This window comes from Pagrus major, chromosome 8 (assembly GCF_040436345.1).
Source record: "Pagrus major chromosome 8, Pma_NU_1.0".
NCBI lineage: Eukaryota > Metazoa > Chordata > Actinopteri > Spariformes > Sparidae > Pagrus > Pagrus major.
This window is the reverse complement of record NC_133222.1, coordinates 24502578-24527276: the sequence shown is the minus strand read 5'-3', so window position 1 is coordinate 24527276 and position 24699 is coordinate 24502578. Positions and strand designations below refer to the sequence as shown.

General features: G+C 40.3%; 1 protein-coding gene across 1 annotated transcript in view; it reads right to left on the bottom strand.

Moving 5' to 3' along the window:
• Positions 1-4911: 4911 nt before the first annotated feature.
• carmil2 (capping protein regulator and myosin 1 linker 2) overlaps positions 4912-24699 on the bottom strand; it is a 109205-nt gene continuing 89417 nt past the window's right edge. The window contains 8 exon segments of the mRNA XM_073471216.1: positions 4912-8269; positions 8412-8525; positions 10319-10408; positions 11448-11583; positions 15279-15544; positions 17492-17560; positions 17999-18035; positions 21315-21443. Of these exon segments, the coding sequence (XP_073327317.1) occupies positions 7680-8269; positions 8412-8525; positions 10319-10408; positions 11448-11583; positions 15279-15544; positions 17492-17560; positions 17999-18035; positions 21315-21443 (1431 nt within the window). The 3' untranslated portion in view covers positions 4912-7679.

The following is a 24699-nucleotide window of genomic DNA, read 5'->3' as shown; positions in this document are numbered from 1 at the left end:
GTGTTTTTGCAACCACTAGCCCCATTCACACTGCCCTTTCAAGGTGGGAATCATGTGCCGATATTCCGCCTCACCGTCTGTATGAAAGTCACAGAGGCAGAATGGAGGGACAGTTTCGTTCCACCTCTGATCAGCAACAGAGGTGAGACGGTGTCTGTGTGAACGGAAATGCCGACAGCGTGGGACAGGGGTGTGTCGGTCTGATGGCGTTCACAGTCTGACAACTAAACAGATCCTTCACTCATCAAATAAAAGAGAAATGTCCCACACTTCAACCCACAAAGCAATGATACAGGACCAAACAACAGTAATGTGGTAGCAGGTTGTGTCTAGGGCTTCCGTACTTTTCCACGTATGGATGCAGTATTTTTTTTCCTCATATAAGATGCCAAAAAGGGCCATGTATTCATACATTTTATTTCCTCCATTTTCCCGTGATAACGAGTTAATTTCATTTGTTTTCTCGAGATCTCGAGTTATTATCTTGAAATAACAACTGCCGTTTTCCTGAGATAACGGGATCATTTTCTCGAGATCTTGAGATAACGAAACTTTGTTTTCCCGAGATAATGACTGTGATATGATAGGCCTGAGATTATGGAGACGCCCGGGACCTCGTAGCTGCAATGATTTAATATACTACACTATCGTTTTGTTTTCTCAAGATCTCGAATTAATTATATCGTTATCTCGGGAAAACAAAGTTTCGTTATCTCGAGATCTCGAGAAAATTATCCCGTTATCTCGGGAAAACGGCAGTTGTTATTTCGATATAATAACTCGAGATCTCGAGAAAACAAATGAAATTAACTCGTTATCACGGGAAAACATAGGAAATAAAATGTATGAATGCATGGCCCTTTAGGGCTTCCGTAGAAAAGTGTCTGTCAATCCTGTCTGTTCTACCGACTCTTCGTCACATTTCTGCCCCAAAAACAGCATCTGTCTCCTGCAGAGAGCCAAGAGGCTCTTGTAGATGAATGTTGGTCATTATGTGACACGATTTGTCGCCTTCCACTATTGTGTTGTTGTAGTTACTGTCTCTGGCAACTTGTATTGAAAAAAATCACCACGATGTTCAGCCCTCCTGACCGAGACTTCAGAGAACTTTCCCCCAGAAAAAACAGCATCCCTCCCCGCGAGTGAAAGTCAGACAGAGTCCGCTATTTACTGATGCCGATTATGTAATTATGTAATTTAGAGCAAAACATTTTACTTTGTCACTTTCCAGGATGCATGGATGTTCAGGATCTCAATCACAACACATTATAACAGCATCCATACGATTATAAACAGTCAGCAGATACATGTTTAGATTAACAGGTGGAAACACAAAAAAACAAAACACAGATGTCAACGTCATGATGTGAACCGTCATGACTCTTTTGGTTCCACGACACTGGCATGGTGTATGAATGACACACTGGAGCGGCTTTATGCTGGAACAGCTTGGTTCAGTGTGAACAAATAAAGGCAGGGTAAAGGTGAGCCTTCGTTGCAGCTAAAATGCGGAATCTGTGTCAAAAGGGCTACTGTGGTGCTGGAGGCCTGTTTTAGGGCGGTGACTGTATAGCTGACATCACAACCTTACAAAGTCCTGATGGCACATTTGAAGAAACACCCTGCATTCCAATACCCATACTGCCATACTATTTAGTATGCCAGAAAAAGATTTAGTATGTCCCAAAATAAAGTATGTGAAATGCAGCATGCCAAAAGTACCATCCGACCGCAGTTTGCAGTATGTAAACCACCATGCTTTTCTGGCTATTCTGACCCACAATCCTCACATATGACAGCTTACTTACAGAATGACAGACACTACAATGACAGATGAAAGCACATTTAAGTCACAGTACTTTGTACTCCGCTAAGGCTGCAATGGATGTAGGAGCAAGAGGGTCAAAGTTTAAGGTGCATTGTCATGACAAAGCAGTATGTCCCAATTGTATGCATACTGCAGACAACAGTATGTACTTTGTAACGGCAGCTGCAGTACATACCTAAATTAAAAAGAAAAGCATGCGATTCAGAATGCATCCACAGTTTCTGAATATGGGCCATGTGCTTTTGGATAATTTGGCAGTATTTATATAGCACATAGACCCGCTTTATTAACAAAAAAGACATATAAAATCTCCCTTTCTACAGTATGGGACCTTTTAAAATAAGGTGCAAGGTAAAGGACAAAATTAATTAACACATAGAAAACACAATTTCATAAAAACATATTCCAAACTCTTCATTCCAAACTCCTCTTCATCCAAATAGGAAATATACCACATCAGAAAATACACTTTACAAAACACAACCACATTTTAGGCAACACAGTGGCATTGCCAAAAACAATCCGAATTCCCAGGAAACACAATTAATGAAGAGATTTAAAAAAAAAAAAAAGTCTTTAAAATTTAAACTGTACAATTATATAATAATTATATAATTTCTGATGAAATCCTATTGAGACTGTATGCCCGTTGAACAAAAACATGCCAAATGAATGTGATGTAATATACCTCCATCGGTACTTTTTGACTGCCTTTTTGGCTTTTGACATTATTTCAAGGGTGCATAGTCTGACAAAAATGTAAATGTCCTGCCTAGTAGATTATACTTCAGCTTGGTTCCTTCAGTGCCACCTCCTCTTCTTCTCCTCTAACCTGCATATACATTCAGACTTCATACAGAATGCGGTTAGACCTACAATATACAGAATTTCCTGCTGTGCTAATTGCAACTACTATTGCATTTATTTTACATCTCCAATAGGCCACATTCAGTCATGCTGGTGTGGTTTGCTTTGCTTTTTTCTTCATTAATTTTACTTTCTAGATTACATAAAAAATACTTTACCTGGTCTTATCTTTGGAAGTTTGACATTTCCATACAATGTCCCAGACCTGCGGCAGCCTTGTCTTTTATTGCCACCCTGCTGTATTTAACAGCCATCCTCCACAGAACATGAGCCCTGCTCTGATTCACCAGCTGGGAGCTGCCTGGTTGCTCTTTGACAGACCAAACTAAAAAACTAGAGCTTTAATGATCCCAGTGGGGGGAAGAAATAGTACATAATGAAGATAATAGAAAATCATTATGCCTGGAACATATTGGGACTTACACTAATAATGTGAATGAATATCAGTTATATCAAAATATTGAAAAAATATTGGAATGTTTGCAAACCACACAAAGAAAGACTTTGAAGACAGGTGTTAGAATTAACAGCTATTAGTATGCAAGTCATGTTGCCTACAGTATTCACCTGTATGCCAGCCTCAGTTTCTTTGCTACTATACTATACTACCTGCCCCCAACTCAGCTCGGTCTGCATACCATTATGTTTTCAACTTTTTCATCTTGGAATAAGATTGCCTCTTTTCTAAGTGCTGTATCGTAGGCAACTGGACTTGTTTCAGTTTCTTGAAGACCTTTCACCTCTCATCCAAGAGGCTTCTTCAGTTCTAACTAACTGGAGAGGAGCTGCAGACTTTTAAACTATGTGTGGGAGTGTCCTTACAGAGGTAGTAGGAGGAGGAGATGGTAGTTTATGCTGTTCAATGCAGCCAGGACTGCACAGATTTGTACATTGGGGAGACAAAACAACCTCTCCATAAACAAGCATAAACAAGTTAGCTTATGGCACAACACAGAAGGGTCAACTCCTCGGGTCAAGACTCTGATGTCCACTTACATCTTAAGGAGACAAATCATTCCTTTGAGGACAACAAAGAGGAGAGGAAAGAGGAGTAAAAGAATCCATCTATGCCAAACTGGAACGACCGTCTTTGAACAGAGGAGGTGGCCTACGACATTACTTATCACCCACCTACAATGCAGTACTGAGTTCTCTCCCCATACAGCTTAACAACCATTCACACCTGGGCTCACCTAGCCTTAGCAACCCACATGAAGGCCGGTTGGGTCAACGACCCACAAGTGGCCCTAACAACTCTGAAAATCAGAGCTCACACGTGTCCTTAATGACTCTGTAAGGACACTCCCACACAGAGTTTAAAGCTTGCAGCTCCTCTCCAGTTAGTTAGAACTGAAGAAGCCTCTTGGATGAGAGGTGAAAGGTCTTCAAGAAACTGAAACAAGTCCAGTTGCCTACATTACAGCACTTAGAATTACCATGACCTGGAAAACCTTCATCAGCAAGATTGCCTCTGTTCTTCACCACAGCTCCCTCATCCCTCTCCCCAATCTGGAAAAGATGCCTATTTTCTAACAGAGATGACTTTTCTCCAGTTGTTGCTGGTGGGTTTTCAGGGAGTAGGTGATGTTTTAATTCCTGTATTCACATATTTGTGCTCATGCAAACATGTCTAACTCCACTTGACTGATTCTCTGTGCATTGGTAATAGATACTCTATTATGTTATATTAATTGGCCCAGTATTTCCTGTTTGGAGATTTGAAAAGATTAATTCAGAATTGCTACATATATGCACAAAACTGAAATGATTAACTTCTTAGAAATTCTTAGAAAAAATAATAATAATATATATATATACAGTATATATATAAACATTTATACATACATACATACATACATATATATTTATCGGTTGTATCACATATCACTAGTTGGCACAACTACTCGAAGCAGCAGACGCTAAGATATCTGAACTTTTAGTCTCTGGTATGGGTCAAGCTCCAAAAACACTGGAACAACATTAAAAGATGGCCAAACTCCTCATCCCCAGTGTGTAATGCAACCTTTTAGTTACTTATTTGGAGTCTACAAGCCTATGCTAATGTAACCCTTCTGACATCACAATGGCATCATTACAGTTATTTTCCCAGACTTGACAGACTCCTGATTACAGACTGAAGACAATGAACAACATACCCAAAATAAAAACACAAGTACAAAATTATGACACAACTAATCATTTTAATAATCATTTAACAAGTATAGGTATGGATTTAGACTCTGTTCATAACTTTGTTTTTGTTTGCTTTATGTAGTTTTGTACATATTCTGTGCGTGCAAGGCAAAGATAAACATGACAGTAGAAAATAAATTCTCTCCTAGGATGAGATGGAGGCTCAGGTCTCTGGCAGCACAGGGAGCTGAACTGAGGTCTGCTCTAACAAAACACACACCATTCTCCAGAACCACCCTGAGAGTTTGAAAGACTGAATACACTTGTGTTGTTATCTCACAATATCTGATCATTTATAGGTCTTTATTGGGATCCTATCTGGTCCTCCTGTGATATGATGGACATGGCGATGACATATATGGTTGTCTGATGGAGTGACTGAAGCTGAAGTGATCTGAATGTTACATACTGATGTGATTCCACAGAAATATGCGGAAACATGCAGAGCTTTAGTGTCCATGTATTAATTTAGAGATTCTAAAAGGACCAACATAAAAACATTTTAACAAGACAAAAAATACTCTTTGGAAAAAAAAGACCATATTCCCACATGGATGGTGTGATGGGATTTGTTAGAAATAGCATAAAAATTAATTCAACATAATTTTCAATGTCTGAATATATAAAAGTTATATATGATGTAAGGAAATAACCAGAAATGATATTTTCTTTGAGACACTAGTATAATCAACCTTTGACTACCAACTCACTGTAGATAAAATCATGATAACAAAGCCTTGTGAACTTGGTGGGCTCTTAACTCTAAACCAATAATGGTCTGTTCCCTTAACCTTATCTCCCTGAACACAGCAACACACACCTTAAAGATATCAATTGATCTCACTGATGTTTATTGAAAGGAAATAGGTTTGGTTCTGTACCTCCTCTATTCATGCAGTTTACATAATGTGTCTAGCATAGTGGAAACACTCTTATCTCATGTGATATTACAGTAGATGCCTCAGCAGTCCCTTGTGATAATGCATATTTGTGCTAGCAGGACAGAAAGTTGATCTTCTGCACATAGGCAGGTAGAGATGGTTACATAAACTGAAGGAATTCTGCAGTAGTAGTAAGTGTTCTAATTAAATGCATGACATGTTGCAAAACATGATACAATTTAATTGAAAATGTGCTCACTGTAACACATCCTCTGACTGAAAAATTACATTTAGTGGATGGATGTCACAGTATTTGGTTTGGGGCAAATAACCTCTAATCAATAAATTTGATGATTTAGCTGATGCTGGCTGTGTCCCATTTGAGATTCAAGTCCTATTTACATGGGACTGGTATTACCTGGGTACCTAGTAATGTGTAATAGTTGAGGAGGATGTCTTAGATTTGTTTTGTTTGGCTTTATTCATAGCACAGGCAAAGAGGGACAGGAAACGGGGAGAGAGGGGGGATCAATCAATCAATCAATCTTATTTGTATAGTGCCAATTCACAACAAAAGTCATCTCCTGACACTTTCCAAGTTGAGCAGGTCTAGGCCATACTCCTTGATTAATTTATTTAATGACATGGGGATGACATGCAGAAAAGGGCCACATGTCAGATTTGTCTGCCAACTGGTGCCCCTGGAATGTCTTCTATTTTAATCCGAATCTGCCATGTCCATAATTTGTAAAGTAAAAATTCCACCTCATATTACCTACCATATTTCACCAAACAGAGGTCATGTGATAGTATTAATCCTGTGCGAATCAGCTAGCTGTGATTTGGGGTTCTATTTCTTGTTAAACATCTCCCCTTTATAGTCGGACAACTGAACAACTATGAAATTTGATCGTATCTCATAAGACGTTGAACAGCAGTCAACAACTGTGCAGTGAGATCAGCTATGCTGACATTTAAACGTGATGAGAGAGAAGGTCAGGAGCAACAAATGGTTGTCATATTTAAGTACAGTCGTAGAGCATCTTCTACTTGATCTAAATGAGGAGGAAATGTGTATTTATGCCCGTAACACAGAACACAACACAAGCCTTGACATCATAAGCAGAAGATAATGTCAGTAAATATGAGTATAATACAGACTTCTTTTATCCCCTGTGAATGTGCCAAATGAAACACAAACGTGAAGTGGTAATTTCTACATCACATAAGGTCTGCTGGTAATACTAGTCCCATGCAAATTGGGTCATGAGTCTGAAGATGTGTGCAGAATGAATGCAGTATGACTCCAGTTTGATCAATGCATGGAAATGAGAAAAATAATGAGTCTGAAGCTAAATAACAGGTATGCTGGTAACTTTGTGACATCAGTCAAGGACGAGCTGTCAATAAACGCAGACAAACTCTACAGACACACAGTCAGTATGTTTCTAGCTAGCTACAGCTAACGTCTGTACATTTGCTGCTTGGGTAATTTGGTACATTTGAAAAGATGATGGAAGCCTAAAACAAACTAAAACAGGTGCATTTGGGAACTCTTATTTTGTTAAGGGAAAAAATAATATTTTCAGGATGTTGCCCTTAAACAGGTTATGGCCAGCAGAGAGGTTTGTTCAGTTGTCATGAGAGATTCAAAACCTTTCTCGTCCTGGGCACCCTTGAATTTGACCACTCAACCACTTGTTCAGTTTATTCACCCCAAACAGCCAATATACAAACTGTACAGATGTTAGCTGTACACAGCAGCTGTTTTCTACTGGAGGGGACAACAATCACGCTTCTCTCAGGCCTCTTATACCCTCACAATTCCTGATCTCAGTGATGTCACAGACCCCACCCTCCTCTCTCTCCCATGTGTGCCTGTTTTCCTCAGGTGAGTCGGTGTGTATGTATCATTCAGACAGAGGGGGCTCAGTTCTTTGGTCTGCTGGCTCTGCTTTCATTGTGTGCTGTTTAGAAATCGCCTCTCCTCTCTCCTGTGTGCTGTTTCTCATTTCCACTGTGGCAGGTACTGTGCCAGGGCCCTTCTCCTTATGGGACACAGAACTCACTTGGGGGTTTTCTGGGGGTGCAGATGCACCTGGGATTGTGCTGGGGATCTTTTCTTGGGGTGGCGGGGACACCAGCAGTTCTTCTAGAGTTTGGGGCAATGCTTGGGCAATGCTGGGGCTCTTTATCTGGGATGTGGGGGTTACAGGAGGCTTTTCGAGTGTTTGGGTTAGTGGTGGAGGCCTCTCTAGGATGGAGGGTGCTTTTTCAAGGGCTGCAGCTGGACTGAAGAGGTGGGGAGCTGATACTTCTTGTTGAGTCTGAGCGGTAGAAGAGGGACACCCTGAGCCTGGAGCTTCATCCCCTCCTGGTGAGGGGTGCTTGATTTCAGCTACCATTCCACCACAGCCCATCCTTTCTCTCTCTGCATTCAGCTCCTCATTCTGGACAGCCTCCTTCTTTACTTCAGATGTCTGTTTCCCTGTGTCACTGGCTGGTTGATGGAGAACATACGGACAGATGGAAGAATAAGCTTAGATCACAGAAAGAAAGAAAAACAACAAATCAACAAATAAGATGAAGGTAAGAATAAAATAGAAAGTAAGTTATAAGCATAAATGATAGGCCTCTCTCACCTGTTTGAGCTTTTTGTGTTTCCTCCCCACAAGATAGATCTTCAGTGCAGGTGGGCAGATCCCCTCTGTTGCCCCGGAAACGGATGGGTGACCTCTGTAACACTGCCTTCAGCTCTAAGAAAGGTGAGAGACAACTCATATTTAAGGCTGCATTAATGAGTATTTATATCTACAAAAGATAAGTGAAATCTGTCAGTTTGTTTGAGGATTCTTCTGCACTTCAGTGACAAAAAATGTATTAATATGCCTTAAAAGTACTAGGAACTTTGGTTATGAAACAGTCACAATTTAATACTGATGCCTCTTTATGACCTACATAAGTAAACGAGACCATCAGCAAAATGGTTTATGTATAATTGTTACAATTATTCTTTTAGTTTCCCTGCTTCTTCTGCCTACCTACTCCCAGCTGATCAAAAGGGTCAAACCATCAGTAAAAACTGTTAAAGTGTGGACAGATGAAGCTACAGCAACCCTGCAGGAATGTTTTGAGTGTACATAGTTGGCAAATGTTCAGAGATGCTGCTACTCAGGATAGCAACATAAGTATTGAGGAAAATACATTATCAGTGACATCATATATCAGCAAATTTGTTGATTATGTGGGAATCACAAAGACAATAAATTAATTCCCCAACCAGGCGGCCTGGTTAAATGGAGAGGTGAGGGCCATGGAGTGACACTCCCACACCGCCGCACCACCCTGTGGTGTTTCGCTACACCACTGGATTTGGTCTGAATGTACACTAAAGATACGTAGCAGGCAATTGAAAATGTCACAGGCTACAAAAGCAGAAGTGGCTCCATCATGTGTGAGGCCACACTGCTGGATGAGCTGAACACATTTTATGGTTGCTTTGATCTCAGCAAAGACTCAGCTGTGAAATCTACTCCGCCTCCAGAGGACCGTCCCCTGTCAGAAACCACAGCAGATGTGTGATATTCACTCTCAGCAATTCCTGCTGAGAGTGAATATAAATAAGGCTGCTGGTTCAGATAATATGCATGGCCGTGTACTAAAAACTTTCTTTCAGAGTGGTGCACAGAGAGCAATCTACTGTTCAACTTCAGCAAAATGAAGGAGCTGATTGTTGATTTCAGAAAAAAAGAGGCAAAGACACACCCCTGAGTAGGTGAACAGTTATAGGTTTCTTGAAGTTACATCACTGAGAACCTATCTTGGTCATCATACATCACCACCCAACTTTTACAGAGGAGCAACAGAAAGCATCCTGACTGGAAACATCACAGACTGGCATGGTTCATCACGGCCCAGGAAAGGAAGGCTCCACAGGGGAGGTTTAAAACCGCCCAGAACATCACTGGTACCATCTACAGAACATCAGTGACATCAGTGAAGTGAGATGTCTGCAAAGAGTTCAGATCAACCAGGGCTATGGTGTTCTGAGACATATTTCCATTACAGGTTGTCCACCTTCTTTGCTTACTTTCCTCCATGCCAGCTCCTTTTTTGTCCTTTCTCAGAACGAGTAGATGTGTTTGGTCTGAACGCACTTTTGTTCTACAAAATATCATGGTTGATATTATAGACTTGTGTCTTCTACAGGCACATATACCATTGTTTCACAAAGTCATAGTTCGTGTTAAGTCTGGAGTTTTCACTTCTGGAACCTCACTGTTACTGCTATATCTCTCTTGATTAGTCTGTGTATCTGACTCGGTTGAATCGATTCTTTGTGAACATTTTCCAGACCTGAGCTCTAGAAATGTAGTCAGACTTACCAAGCTTAGATCTGTAGTATTTGTAAATTACTTAATTAACCTCTCACATACTTGTGATTTAATGTAAACTTACATTGTTTTCATATTCCTTACTACACTGTATTCAGTGATACCAGTATTTAGTTTGTTTTAAAGTATTCATTAACACTTTGGCAAAGGCTCACCTTGTGTCATGGCTAGAGCATCCTCATGGACGGACACAGCTCTGCGTTGTGGAAGGGGCTTCATGTGTTGCCGTGGTTTAGGAAGACTCTCTGAAAGTATGCAAACCACACACACACCCACGCGCATGCTTTAAATCATCTTTTTGGATCTTTGGCTCCTAAAGTGACAACTAAATTTTAAACGTACTATTTTGATTTTCAATGATTAATACATAATGTTGTATAATGTCATGCAGCTCAGCGCATGTCAATCAGGAAGACTATCTTTGTACTCATTCCCCCCTCTCTCTCTCCACTCCTTCTTAAGCAGCTGACTATAGGCATTTTTGTTTTTCCCTCTTTATTCAAACCAACCAGATTTTGCTACAATCTATATCAGCCAATCATGTCACTGCTGTCAATCTTTAAATCTGTTCTTCTCTCTGGTACTGTCAGTTGTCATTTCAGTACAAATTGTGCCTCCCTCCTCCATCCCGTCCACCTTCAGTTCTTTATATCCAGTGCCCAGGTTGAGCTCATCACAATCAACTCCCCATCTCATATAGGTCTTCAGCCATCTCTTCATCAACCACTACCAACAGTGTCTACACTCCATCATGTGGTTTCCTGTATTACTCACAGCTTCATCATCTATATATCTATATAATATGACAACATCATGATGGAGTCTAACTACCAATGACTTTCTAGTGACTGAAATACTACTAATCTAATCTATCAATTTCACTAAGTAAATATATCTGCTGTATAAACTAAAAAGAGTGAGCAAGAGAGACAACCGTAGAAGGGACCCTGAAATGATGGATCACATTTTTTCTTATTATATAATAACATTGTACATATGTAAATGTAACCAAACCACTGAATGCAACCTTACTTTGTACCTTGATTCATTTGACTCTGAAGACTCACCTGGTGCCCATGTGGCTCACATGGGACATGGGCTGTTAACATGGGGAGGGTACAGACTATTCAGCTGACACTTTCACAGCCACTGATTCTTCCCCTAGAAGCACACCACACTGACTAGACCACACCTCACCTGATTTCTCATAAAAGCTTTACCTTCAATCAGCCCAAACCTAATTTGGATTTGTTATTTGGTTTTGAGAGGATCAGTCAGACTTACCATCGGTCACTGATTGTGCTTTCTCAGAGCGCTCCTGTGTGCTGGGACCCCTCCATGGGGATGGGGTGGGAGGAAGGAGCTCTTTCCGAGGGGATGAAGCTGAGGCAGCACCCTGGGAACCCTCCTGGCTTCCATTCTACGGATTAAGATCAGAGTGGTACTCATTGGGATGTGACACAGACAATATGATTGCTATGTCATGAATAATATGAACACATGGAAGCAGAGAACAATTGTGCAAATATGGAAATAGGTAGTGTTCTTTAGTGATATTCAGTAGTGTATTTATGAGCTCCACCTCGCTAAAACAAATGCAGTCTCATCCAACAGTCCTGCAATAAATTATATTAATAATGATTCAACTTTATGGCCATATTGGAGGTTGTAGTTTGCACTGCAAAAACATGTTTTTTTGTAAGAGGTATTTCTAATATTTAGTCTACCCTCATTGATATAAATTAAATGGATAACATATTGGAATCAACACCTAGGTTTACCTAGACTGCAAACTGATGCTGTTTTTCCATTACATCTGCCGGCCTGGCTGTACTCGGTTTGATTCGGGCAGCAGGGACTTGCATTGCCACCACAACTGGGCTCCCTGCTTGAAGGTGTGTCTGGACCAATCGAAAGATCACCGCTAATAAAGTGGCTCTGCTAATTTATTTACAAACACTTCTCATTTCCTATAACTTCTTCACAATAAAAGCCCCCCATTATTTAGTAATTTAAAAGCTGTTATTATGAAGCAGCATCACAGGAAACATTGTGTTTTCACCAGCAGTAACTAATCATGACTCCAGAAACAGCTGAAAGTGAACACAGCAGATGTTTGAAAGAACAAACAGGACGAGAGAATCTAAAGAGATTTAGTTAGAAGCTACAAAAGAACTGAGAGCTGAACACACTGACTTTTAAAATCGTCTTTCTCTCAGGTTTCCTGCACAGACATGAGTTGAGTATCAATTTGCAACACACATTCAGATTTGCAACCTGAGAGAAAGACGATGTCAGTGTATTCAGCTCTCAGTTTGACTAGGCATGGTCAAACATGCTGTTGAAAAAATGGCATGAGGGTATTTGATTGTACCTAATTATTTATGAACAGTTTGAGGAAACACAAGTATTCACAACTGGGAAAAGGAGAAACAGCAATGACACCATCTTGAGACAATAAAACTCTGCCGAAAGTCCAATTCATTGAAAAAGTTTAAGTGTGATTGCAGCTTCTAGTAAAAACAAAAGACAACTAAAACTTCAATCAGAAATGATATTGTCGGTTGTGGTCAGCTGTTTCAAATTACCCCCAGTGCTAACATCAAGACAGCAGCAGAGCAGGTAGCCTATGATACTAATGCTATGTTGGCTTAGTATTCCGGTGCTCTGAGGTTTATCTTGGGGGATTTTAAATGCCTGTCAACGTGACAGCGTGTAGTTATCATCATCAGCAGCATCAACATCATCATCATCAGTTTCCCACCAGGAGAGCAAACATCTTGGACATGTTATACAGTACTGTAGCATTACCAATGTATTCCTTGCCCGTTCATATATCCCCGCCCAGGTTTGCAGATCACATCATCTGATTACTTTCGTTTTACAATCAGGAACTTAAACGCTATAAGCCACAATGCTACAGCGCCCCACAGTGGTCTGAGGATGCCATTACACATCTCCAAGGCTCCCTGGCATGTACTGATAGGAGTATTTTTTGATGGAGATCTGAATGACAGGGTTGCTGTCATTTTGGATTACATAACCTCTGCATAAGCACCACCTTTCCAGTTAAAACAGTATTGCAACTCCAAACCTGGGATAACTCCCCAAATAAAACAGAGCCTAAAGGACAAACACAAGGCCTTCAGACTCAAAGACTGGGCCAGCCTCAAAATAGCACACTGAAAGGTAAAGTGAGGTGAGGTAAGGCAAAACTGAATTTCAAGGACAAACTGGAGTCTGAATTTGCCAACATGAACACCAAGCAGGCATTTGAGAAAATGAAAACACTAACTGGGTGTGAATCCAGATGTGCAATAACTGGTTCTTCTGCAAAGGATTCTTTGCAAAGGATTCTGGGTCAGTCGCCTTCACAGAGGAGGAAGTACGGCATCAGCTCAGTCGATGCAAGCTGGGCAAGGCACCAGGGCCTGATGACATCCCAGCAACCTTGACCCACAAACCCAATCACTAGCACCCTGTTGCCCTTACATCCATAACAATGAAATGCCTGGAGAAGCTGCTGCTGAACATTATTCTACCAGTTGTCGCCCCACAACTGGATCCCTCCCAATTTGCCTTTAAGGCTATAAGAGGGGCACAGAGGATGCAGTGGCCTGCATACTTCACTTCCTCCTTCAGCACCTGGACTCCCGAGGTCACTCTGTCAGGAATCTCTTCGTGGACTCAAGCTCTGCTTTCAACACCATCCAGGGGCATCTGATGATCCAGAAGCTACACCAGCTCAACACCACCTCCCATCTGATCCATCTCATTCACAATTTAGAATCCTATTCTCATCAATACCCAAACAGTTGAAATAGTTGACAGTTTCAAATACCTTGGGGTGACACTGGACAATCACTTCGACCAGCACACCAGCGACAAGCAAAAAATTAAGCCATCAAAGACTATCAATTACCTGAAAACTGAAAGGACTATATGTTCTCCTCCCACTGTTGTGCCAGAGTATCATCCAGCCCACCCTACTGAACTGTTCCACCTGCTTCTTCAACGCTATCTGTTAAAAACCGGGCAAAACATACATGTATAACATTGACATGTCTACAATACGCGTTGTATCATGTCCTCATTACATGTTTATGACCTGACTTTTATATGCGGAATTGGCGGGGATGGTGAAGTTACAGGCGAGAAAACTGCCAAGCTAGACACTGTGTTTCAAAATGTATAAGTGTGAAACCACTGGATGTTTGTAAGGAGACCTTGGGACAATTTGCAGCTGTGTTTGTTGCGACAGAAACTTATATTTTGACAAGAAGCCAGGACATCGGACATTTTACAGATATTTTACACACCGGGAAAGGAGCGCACAGATGGAAGAACGTAACCTGGTGTGGAAGCAGAGAAGAGAGGAGAGTCACGAGCTATTGTTAATCCCTGTGGACACTGGACAGAGTGGCTTACTGTGACAAATGTGAGACTGTGTCTGTATGTCAAAGCACAGCTGCAGTGAGGTGACTAGTTTGCACGGACTGATGTTGACATAGATTAGGATTTTTCTTCATTGTGCCTATGGATATTGACACCTTTTACTCAGATGATTCTCATGCTCGATACATATCTTTATTGGATACTTGATTCAGCTGAGTACTTGGCTCATCCCCAGTTATTACACAGACACAAAGAACATTGTCATCACTCTTGTGCAAGAAAAAAGGTCCTCTGATGTTAGTACCTCCTGGATCGCACACATTTCTCTGTGACACTATAACTCTGGTTTAAACGTTGCTGCCACCTTGTGGCTTGTGGTCACTGTACCCAATGTATTAATTTACAATACAAACAAATTGAATGTCTCCTTATTTATAATATTCAGCCTTTTTCAACTGCAGGCTTTCCCTTTATGAAAAAGTATGTATTGCTGTATCAGTGAACTAAAGATATGACTACAGATACAAATCTTACTGTTCTAATTCTTGGTTTCTTGTTTTACATTACAACTCACATGTTCATGATCTTGGTTTTCTCAGTTTAAAACAAATAATTACAAATATTAAAAAATTAATTAGATGACAGCTTTGCCACTGGGTGTAAAGCCTTACATTTGAATTAACTTCCCTGCAGTAATGAAGGACATTTTTGATGTATTACCTGTGCTGTAGTCTCCCCTGGCCTGCCATCATGAGTTTGCAGTCTGAGCTGGACTCTCTCTGCTGAGCTGCTGGAAGGAGGAGCAGAGGAGGGACGTGCTCCTCCTGCAGGAGCAGCTGGGGTGGGGAGAGGAGGCTTGGCAGCGATGGCAGGTTTGGGTGGAAGGTGGCCAATGGGGCGCTCAGGGACAGAGGGCTTTGGGTGAAGTGGAAGGGGAAGGTCTGGCCGGATGCGATCCAGTGCTCTCATAGGATGCCTAGGGTCTGCTGGATACAAAGGGTGAAAGTGAGAGTAAATCACTTGTAGACACTTTGAATGATGCAGTGAGTCCAGGTGGGACAGATGTTCAGGCAGCTGATGACTAAAACACAGAAACCATGGCACGGCAGCAGAGAGCTTTCTGTGTTCTGTCGCCACAGGCCCAGAGCCATCAGGAAGGTTGTGTTATACACACACTGTTACAGCACACCGCTCAGGCCAGGGGCCATGTTGATGATGTCATTGGCTCTTTCCTATGACACACTTGATGTGGTTCTAGTATTTCTAGGACAACGATGTCTTGTAGATAACAGTGGTTAAAAACAACATGACACAGGTTTCACTGTTAACCATATAATATTGGAAGTGGTACATGTTCTAACAAATTACAGAGCATTATCCAAAAAAGAGCGTCTTTCCTGGGTGCAGCTGATGCAAGGTAAACCACAGTGGACCAAAAAAAAAAAAAAGTATTCAATATTCCAGCGCACACCAGGATTGACACTATTTTATTATCAATTACATTGAACACAACAAGATGCAAGCTACATGTTTGGCATGTTGCTTCATCAGATTCGCTCTGAGCTTGATTGCCAACAGGCGTATCTTTAAATAAAAGGGAGTGGCCTCCCCTCCCTCATTAATTAGGTATACATCTTACCTCCTGACTGTAGTCATGTATCATGAATTTTGTATAGTAACCTTTTTGTCTTAATATATACATATATTTTTTCATTAATTAGATTGTATATTTTATAGAAACTCATTGGGTCTGGGGATCTATGTGGATGCCAATTGACATACACCACCAATCCAAACACCGTTGTGGACCAGGTAGCCACTCAGCAAGATCAGTGTATTATGGAATTGTATGCATTCTGACATTTGTAATGTACTTTGATGTATAACCCTCTTCTAATATATATTTCCCTTATTTTTCTACCAGTTTATATGTCTCTATTGAGGAAATTCAAGTACTTTGATATACACCGATCAGCCACAACATTAAAACCACTGACAGGTGACGTGAATAACATTGATCATCTCATCACAATGCGATGTTCTGCTGGGAAACCTTGGGTGCTGGCATTCATGTGAATGCCACTTGACATGCACCACCCATCCAAACACTGTTGTGGACCAAGTACACCCCCTCATCACAACAACACTACCCGATGGCAGTGGCCCCCCAGCAGGACAATGTGCCCTGAAACACCGCAAACACAGCTCAGGAACAGCTCGAGGAACACAATAAAGGGCCCAAGGTGTTGACCAGGCCTCCAAATTCCCCAGATCTCAATGTGATCGAGACATGCTGGAGCAGGTCTGATCCATGGAGGCCCCACCCCCCAACATACAGGACCCAGAGGATCCACTATAAAACGCCCTGGTGCCAGACACCACAGGACACCCTCAGAGGTCTGAAGTCCATGTCTTGACAGGTCAGAGCTGTTTTGGCTGCACAAGGGGAACCTTCACAATATTAGGCAGGTGGCCATAATGTTATGCCTGATTGGTCTATATTTATGATATCCTGTGGAACTGTATGTAGCTATTTGTCCTCTGAAGTATTATAGATGGATCAGCTAGACGTTATACTTTACACTATATGTCATTGTCTCATGTAAAATTATTTTTTAGTGTATTTGTATTGGGGAATGTGATGTTGCTGGATGCTTGGCTAATTAACACCTGATCAAGAGGCACCTGTTGGCAATCAAGCCCAGGCCGAATCTGATGAAGCAACATGCGAAACGCGTAGTTCACTTCTTGTGTTTTTAATAGTTTTAGGACAACGATGGAGCTCTATGGCTTAGAACGAGAAGATATATATCAGGCTTATATACACACAATACTTGTTAGTAGGATCAACTCACTGTAGGTTTGGCTCTGCACATATTATTATTTCACACATTAATGTTATTTTTAAAAATGGGCGTAAATAACATTGATACCTGAGGAAGTGGACATGGTTCTGGGCTTCATGTATGTGGGAGGTGGTTCAGGTTTGTCCAGGATAGCACCTGATGGACAGAGAAAGTAGACAGAAGTGCAGCTGAAGGGCAACTTGTGGGGGTGGGACATGGCAAGGGACGTTCGGGTCTATGTATATGTATATGTAAAATAATTTTCTATGTGGTGTCAATGTCTCTGCTACCAACCTGTTGCAATAAAATGTGTTTACAAAAAAATTACGATCAAACATGGTCTGAATGCTAATTTATTTAATTTATTTGAAATGTGACTGATTTACAATTGTTACTCTGTCAACAGAAATAATAACCATGTAGCACGAGTGAAGTGACAAACAGTAGCACAAAGACATCTGTCTAATTTTCAAGCTCTTGTAACGACTGTAATAAATCAACAAACTGACAAAAAAAAAAAGAAAGTTCAGATATCAAACATAAAACAAGTGATGCGACTATGATGGAGACTCTTACTCTTATGCTTCTGCTTACCTTCAGAGTTGGCCTTTCTCAGCTCCTCATCTTTATTCTAGAACAGACACATTGGACAATATCAAATGACATTTGATCAACAACTTGGTTTTGCACTTTGTACTGGCTTATTGTATGTTACAACCTTATCCTTTTTGCCCAGTCTTCAGTTCTGATACAATTGTACTCACCAAACGATAATTTCACGCCAATTCACCCAAAATCCAGAACCTTTCCCAGTTCATGTCATGGATTTTCTTGAAAAAAATTCATGTTGAAATGACTATTAAGTTTATGTCACTGTGCAAAATCCTATAGTTGTACTCCAAATACTTTTTAAGTTATGAATTTTGAAGTTTGGCCCTCTGAGCTAAATTTCAGCATTTCAGTAATTCTTTGTATGTGTATTGTAAACCTTCATTTAAATAGTTTTAGCTGAATGGTTACAGTAATCAAATTAATAACAGGGAAGTCATTTTTTGTTTTACCACAATGAAGAATCTGTCATTTTCAAAAGTTCATATCTCCACTAATTTTTTTTCAACCAGATTTTGGTTCTGTGTAGTATTAATGTAGTTCTGTCACATCTAGAAGTTATTTGGTCCTGCATACAAAACTGAGTGCTACAGACTCTGTTAAACATATCATTGGGGCTGAAAAAGCCACTTTTTGAGTTATTTTGACTGTAGATTTTCCCAAGAAGGATTATTCTAATATCATTAAAACTTTATGATGTGAAATATGTTTTATCACTCGTTCATTGTTTATGATTTTTTTTAAATTAAATATTATCTTTTTTTTCTACTTTTCACTGGCTTTAATGTCACATTCAGTTATTAATTTTCATCCGTAGATATTTGTACTGTTTTGACTTCAAGGTTTTCTATCTGTGTGATATCTATTGAGCCTGTTTTTCATTGGGTTCTGGAAATTTGCAAGTTACATCTTGAAATGGCTTGGTTCATTACATACCAGATGTCATCCTGTTCTGAATGTCTGGACAAAATATTAGTCTTAGTTCCTTAGCTCATTACACATATATTATTTCACAATTTCAAAGCCTCTGGTTTTTCTGACATCAACGACCCAGCCAACCTTTTTATACACAGGCTATTTTGTGACTATTTTGTGGCTTCTCCCTCTAGGATTTGCCAGTTGAGCAGGGTTCCACAATCTCACTATACAATCAAACTGCTTAATAATGAAATAAATTATGATTGCCCTTTTAAATAATTCTGGTTAAATTGCAATATTGCAATTAGCTCAGAGTTTGAAATTGTGAAATAGTATATGTGTATTGTGGGTATTGTATATGTAAGGAATTAAGATGAATATTTTGTCCACACACACAGAACAAGATGACATCATCTAGTACACAACAAACCAAGCCCTTACAAGATATAACTTGCAAATTTCCAGAACCCCATGACAAACAGGCTCAATAAGACAGATAGAAAACACCAGTCTACACAGCACAAATACCTACTGATGAAATAAAACCACTGAATGTGATATTACAGCCAGTGAAAAGTAAAAAAAAATTCTAATTTAAAAGAAAAATCACAAACAATGAGGGAGTGATATAACATCTTATACATCTTATTATAATATCAACACTTTCATATACTAAAGTTTCATGCATATTAAAATAATCCTTTTTGGGAAAATCTACAACCTACCAACCCAAAAAAGTGGGTTTTTCCAGCTCCAAAGCTATATTTAACAAAATCTGTGGCAGTTTTTTATTCAGGACCAAATAACTTATAGATGTGACAGAAGTACATTAATACTACACAGAGACAACATTTGGTTGAAAGAAAGTGGAAACTGGTGAATAATTTTTGAAAATGACAGATTCTTCGTTCTAGTAAAAAAAATTACTTCCTGTTATTAATTTGATTACTGTAACCATTCAGGTACAACTAATTACATGAAAACATGTTCTCAAGTTTCCTTATGGTGTCTTGGATGTTGGAAGGGATTGGTGAGGTTTACATATACACATACAAAGAATTACTAAAATGCTAAAATTTAGCTCAGAGGGCCAAACTTCAAAATTCATAACTTAAAAAGTATTTGGAGTACAGCTATAGGATTTTGCACGGTGACATGAATTTAATAGAGGTGTCAACATAGTTTTTTTTCAAGAAAATCCCTAACATGAACTGGGATGCCCTAGGTGAGTTGGCATGGAATGACCCCAAACTAAACTGCTGAGATCTGGGAATAACACTACAACAGAGCCCAACAGGTGAACATGAGCAGTTAGATAATCAAACAGGTTGAAAAAAACAACAGTTTATTCAGATTATCTAAACAACTGAAAGCAAACTAAAAGACAGTGCACCTCTAATCTTGAGAATAAACGTTTATGACTCAAGAAAACTGTATGTCCAAGTAAATTTGTTAAACCTGTTGGTTAGTTTCCAAACTGTATGACTGTCTGACTGTTTATGTTTTTGACTTTTTTTTTAATGACATCGCTGTGTTAACAGGCATTAACTTGGTGAGTATGGTGTCATTACTGATATGCATGATGAATGAAACTTTAAAAATAAGACCCAAGTTTTAATAAAGCAGAATTATTCTTTATTGTGTGAAAAGCCCCCTGAGTCCCCTCCATGACCCCCAGCATGTTACAACTTGACCTATGGCTCTTTCTAAAGCGACTCACCTTGGCCTTCTCAGTTCATGTCATGGTCTTTTTTTGAAAAAATGACGGTACCATGAATACTGTTAAATGAAAATTTTAATAATTTTTCTATGGAAAATCTACTGTCAAAATAAAAATATGTTTTTTGAATATATAAATTTGAAATGGGTTAGAAGATTTTGCTAGGTCCCATGAATTTTGAAGTTTGAATTAAGTTTTTACATGATTATTTTGAGAAAGTCTATTACATGAACTGAGGAAATGTCTGAATTCTGGGTGAGTTGGTATGGAATGACCCCTATCCAAAACAAAATATGATTGAAATCAAGCAACCATTCACAGAAACATTTGCACTGATCATAATATAAAATATCCAAGAATGTGTTTTTACACACAGGCAGCACACAAAAGTAGTACCATCAAACACAAAATACAGTATGCTGAGGGGTCAGTCCCAGAGCCTCTCATCATTATGTGTGTGCATTATAGTAACACCCCTGTAGTTAAATGTACACAGTATGAATTCAATGAGAACTGGCCAAAAACTCTGTCACTATTAACAATAACTACTATTATTGAAGTGCTACATTTTAGACACACATCAAGGAACCTCCACCATCCTCAGGCCCCGCCCCCGGCTGATATTAAAAATAAACACAAGCAATACTTTTTGAATGATCTCACACCCCACCTCTACTCCCTTCCTACCTGGCTCACCTTGGTGTCAGCAGGTGGAGTTTTGGCCACGCCCATTCTATGTAGCATCACCTGAAGCCTATGCTCGAAACTAGATGTGCTCTCAGATGCATGTTTCTGCAAGACAATACATGAACATTAAGGACAGTTCATGTACGTGCACACACACACACACACACACACACACACACACACACACACACACACACACACACACCCACACACACACACACAGTCTGTACAACGAGGGCCAAAGCTGACTCTACTTCATGTGGAGCTTTTATGCTGCCGTGTCTCAAGTCACTAAAAGCAAGCCAGTAATAAAGGTCGCCTGGGTGATTGGATGAAGAGTCGAAGTGGGGTCTCTGGAGGCGGCGATGGAGGAGAGGATACTGTCCAAGTTAGTTAGCATCCTGAACAATGTCTCCCACCCCCTCCACGACATGCTGGTTGAGAAGAGGAGTGCTCTCAGCTAGATAAACACAGTGGTCTGACCTATCTGACGTTTCTACTGTGCTTAACTCATGTACTGTGTTGCTTTGCTACTGTCTTTGATATCTACACAACAGCAACATCTCAGACTGGTAGTTTGTCATAAATTCAAGCTGTTTTTTTCTTTAGTCTATGGCCCAACAGGTAAATTAGGTCTCCAACCTACCATTAATGAAAGTGTTGTTATTCCGAATTCAGGTTACTGGGAGCAAATTTGTTGTCAAAGTTTTAACTATCTTACTTCAGCTAATGAAAATGGGTGCCAAAACAAATATGTTTGTATTTATATTATCTGTCTATCAGTGTGAATGTTGAATTGTTAAAAAATGGAAGCTGGTGCAGCATTCTTTATTGCAGTGGCCAGAATTCTGAATGAATATCTCCAGCTTTTGAAGAATTCAGCAGAGAAGCTCTCTGTTGCTGCTGACAGATGAAATTTACAGATAATACATTAATTACATTAATTTACAGATAAGTCCTTGGCTCTTGTTGAATCTCTTATCTCTCAACTTTGTCTGTCAGTATGGGCAAAAATCTGATAAAGAGTCTGTTAAGTCTACAGTCTAGGCTGTGAGGGCAGTATCTACATTTTTACATGTTGTAGCCCCTTCACTGCAAATAGTTTACTTGACATTAATGGTGAAATACATTAATGATTTGATTAGCAAAAGAAATGCATATAAAGATAATATTATATATTAAATATATTATATATCTATAATATTTGCTGCAATCATTATTTCATGCATCAGGTCTGCATTATAACACAGTACAGGTGATCACAGAGGTTTAAATATGCCAGACTAATCAGAGTGACCAGGTTTCTCTCCCAACTGTACTGGATGTTGGCTGTAAAACACACTTATGCCAACTGACATTCTGCATGTATGATATTTAGATTTCAAAATAAAAGCTGGTACTTAAATTATAGAGGAGAAGAGCACTAATCAAGCAAAATAAGGGAAATCATCTGTGTTGGTGTACTATAGGTGTGCAGACTCTGTAAGCTATCATTAGTAAAATAGACAGATAAATCAGGCAGTAAAAGAGTATTGGTCTTGGCCTTTCATGGCTTTATTTGCCAGGACAACTTTAAGAATGACATGGGATGAGAGAGAGGGGGATGACATGCAGCAAAGGGCCACAGGTCAGATTTGAAACCTGAGCTGCTGCGGTGAGGACACAGCCTCTGTACATGGGGTGCATGCTCTACCAACTGAGCTACTGGGGAGGGAATTTACAGCCAAACATGGAGGTAGTGTTGAGTTTGTAGTTCAAACTGGAGCAGATGAGAGAACAGGAAGAAGTCTTTGTGGTGGAATCGAAGATGTTATACATGTGCTTTTATTTTGAAGGACACGTTTGAGACGGAAACAGGGAGTTGGGAAGAGAGCAGCAGCTCAACAGATAAGTTAGTGGGGAGTTCCATATTGTGGGTCCTGCTGAATAAATGTAGGTAACCTGAAAGTCTCGTCTGTTGGTATTTATTACGGGAAAACACGACATGGTGTCAGAAGTGCGGCAGTGGTAAGAAGCAAAGGAAAGGCAGCGGGAGAGTAAAAGTTTTTTTTTCAAAACTCGTCAGCGGGGAAAATGACGACCGACGGTGGCGACGCGAATGTTCCCAGTGAACAGGCTCCCCAGCTTGCAGCTAACCCTGCTAATCCACCTCCAAGTGCAACGTTCACGATTCAACCTCCAGAAGCATTCGACTTCTCAAAACCCCAGGACTGGGAGAGATGGATCCGGAGATTTGAAAGAATCAGACTAGCTAGTAACCTGCATCTTAGCTCTGAAGCTAACCAGGTAAACACATTAATCTACTGCATGGGGGATGACACGCCTTTGAAATGTATTTTGTGCCCAGAAAAAATGTAATAAATGAAAGGGCAAGATTCAACCAATGGGTACAACAGACTAATGAGACAGTGGACTCCTTCATCACTGCTTTGTATACCTTGGCTGAAAACTGTAGCTATGGTGCACTTCACGACGAGTTGATAAGAGACCGCCTTGTAGTGGGACTCAGAGACACAAGTCTAACGGAGAGGATGCAGCTGGACAGAGATTTGACCTTGGAAAAGGCGCTAAACATGGCACGGCAGTCGGAAGTGATCAAAAGACAGCAAACAGGTCTCAGGGGAGAAGCTAAAGGCGAAATTGACGCAGTGATGGCAAAGCACAAGAAACAAAAGCAGCCCACACCAAAGACATCTTTTCAACATAAACACCTGGCAACAAAGTCAAAAGCACCAACAGATCGCCAGCAATGCTACAGGTGTGGAAAAGCCCCTGCACATGGAAAATGGCAGTGCCCAGCCAAAGATGTGACATGCCACACATGGGAAAAAGGGACATTACAGCAAAGTGTGTAAGTCAGCCAAAGCAGTACATGTAGTGGAAACTAATACAGTTTGTAGTGATACACCTTTGTTTCTAGGCTCAGTGGATGCAGGCACAGACCCCTGGTACACAGATTTGACTATCAGAAGCCACAAAGTGAGGTTTAAGATAGACACAGGAGCTGATGTCTCAGCCATTCCAGCCCAGACATACTACACCATCGCTGATAGAGACTCCCACTTAACTGAAACAGACAGACCACTATTTGGCCAAGGTGGTACACCACTCTCTGTCATAGGCAAATACACAGAGTCACTAGGTAAGGGTGAGCAGGTGATTCAAGAGGATGTGTATGTAATAAGACTTAAATATAGCTTTGCTAAGCAGGCCAGCTAGCGTGAAGCTTAACCTTGTCTCCAGACTAGATAGCATGGATAAGAAAGTGATGGCAGAGTCCTATCCAAAACTTTGTCAAGGCTTAGGGATGTTGCAGCAGCCATACACAATCAAACTTCAGCCAGATGCCATTCCCTTTTCC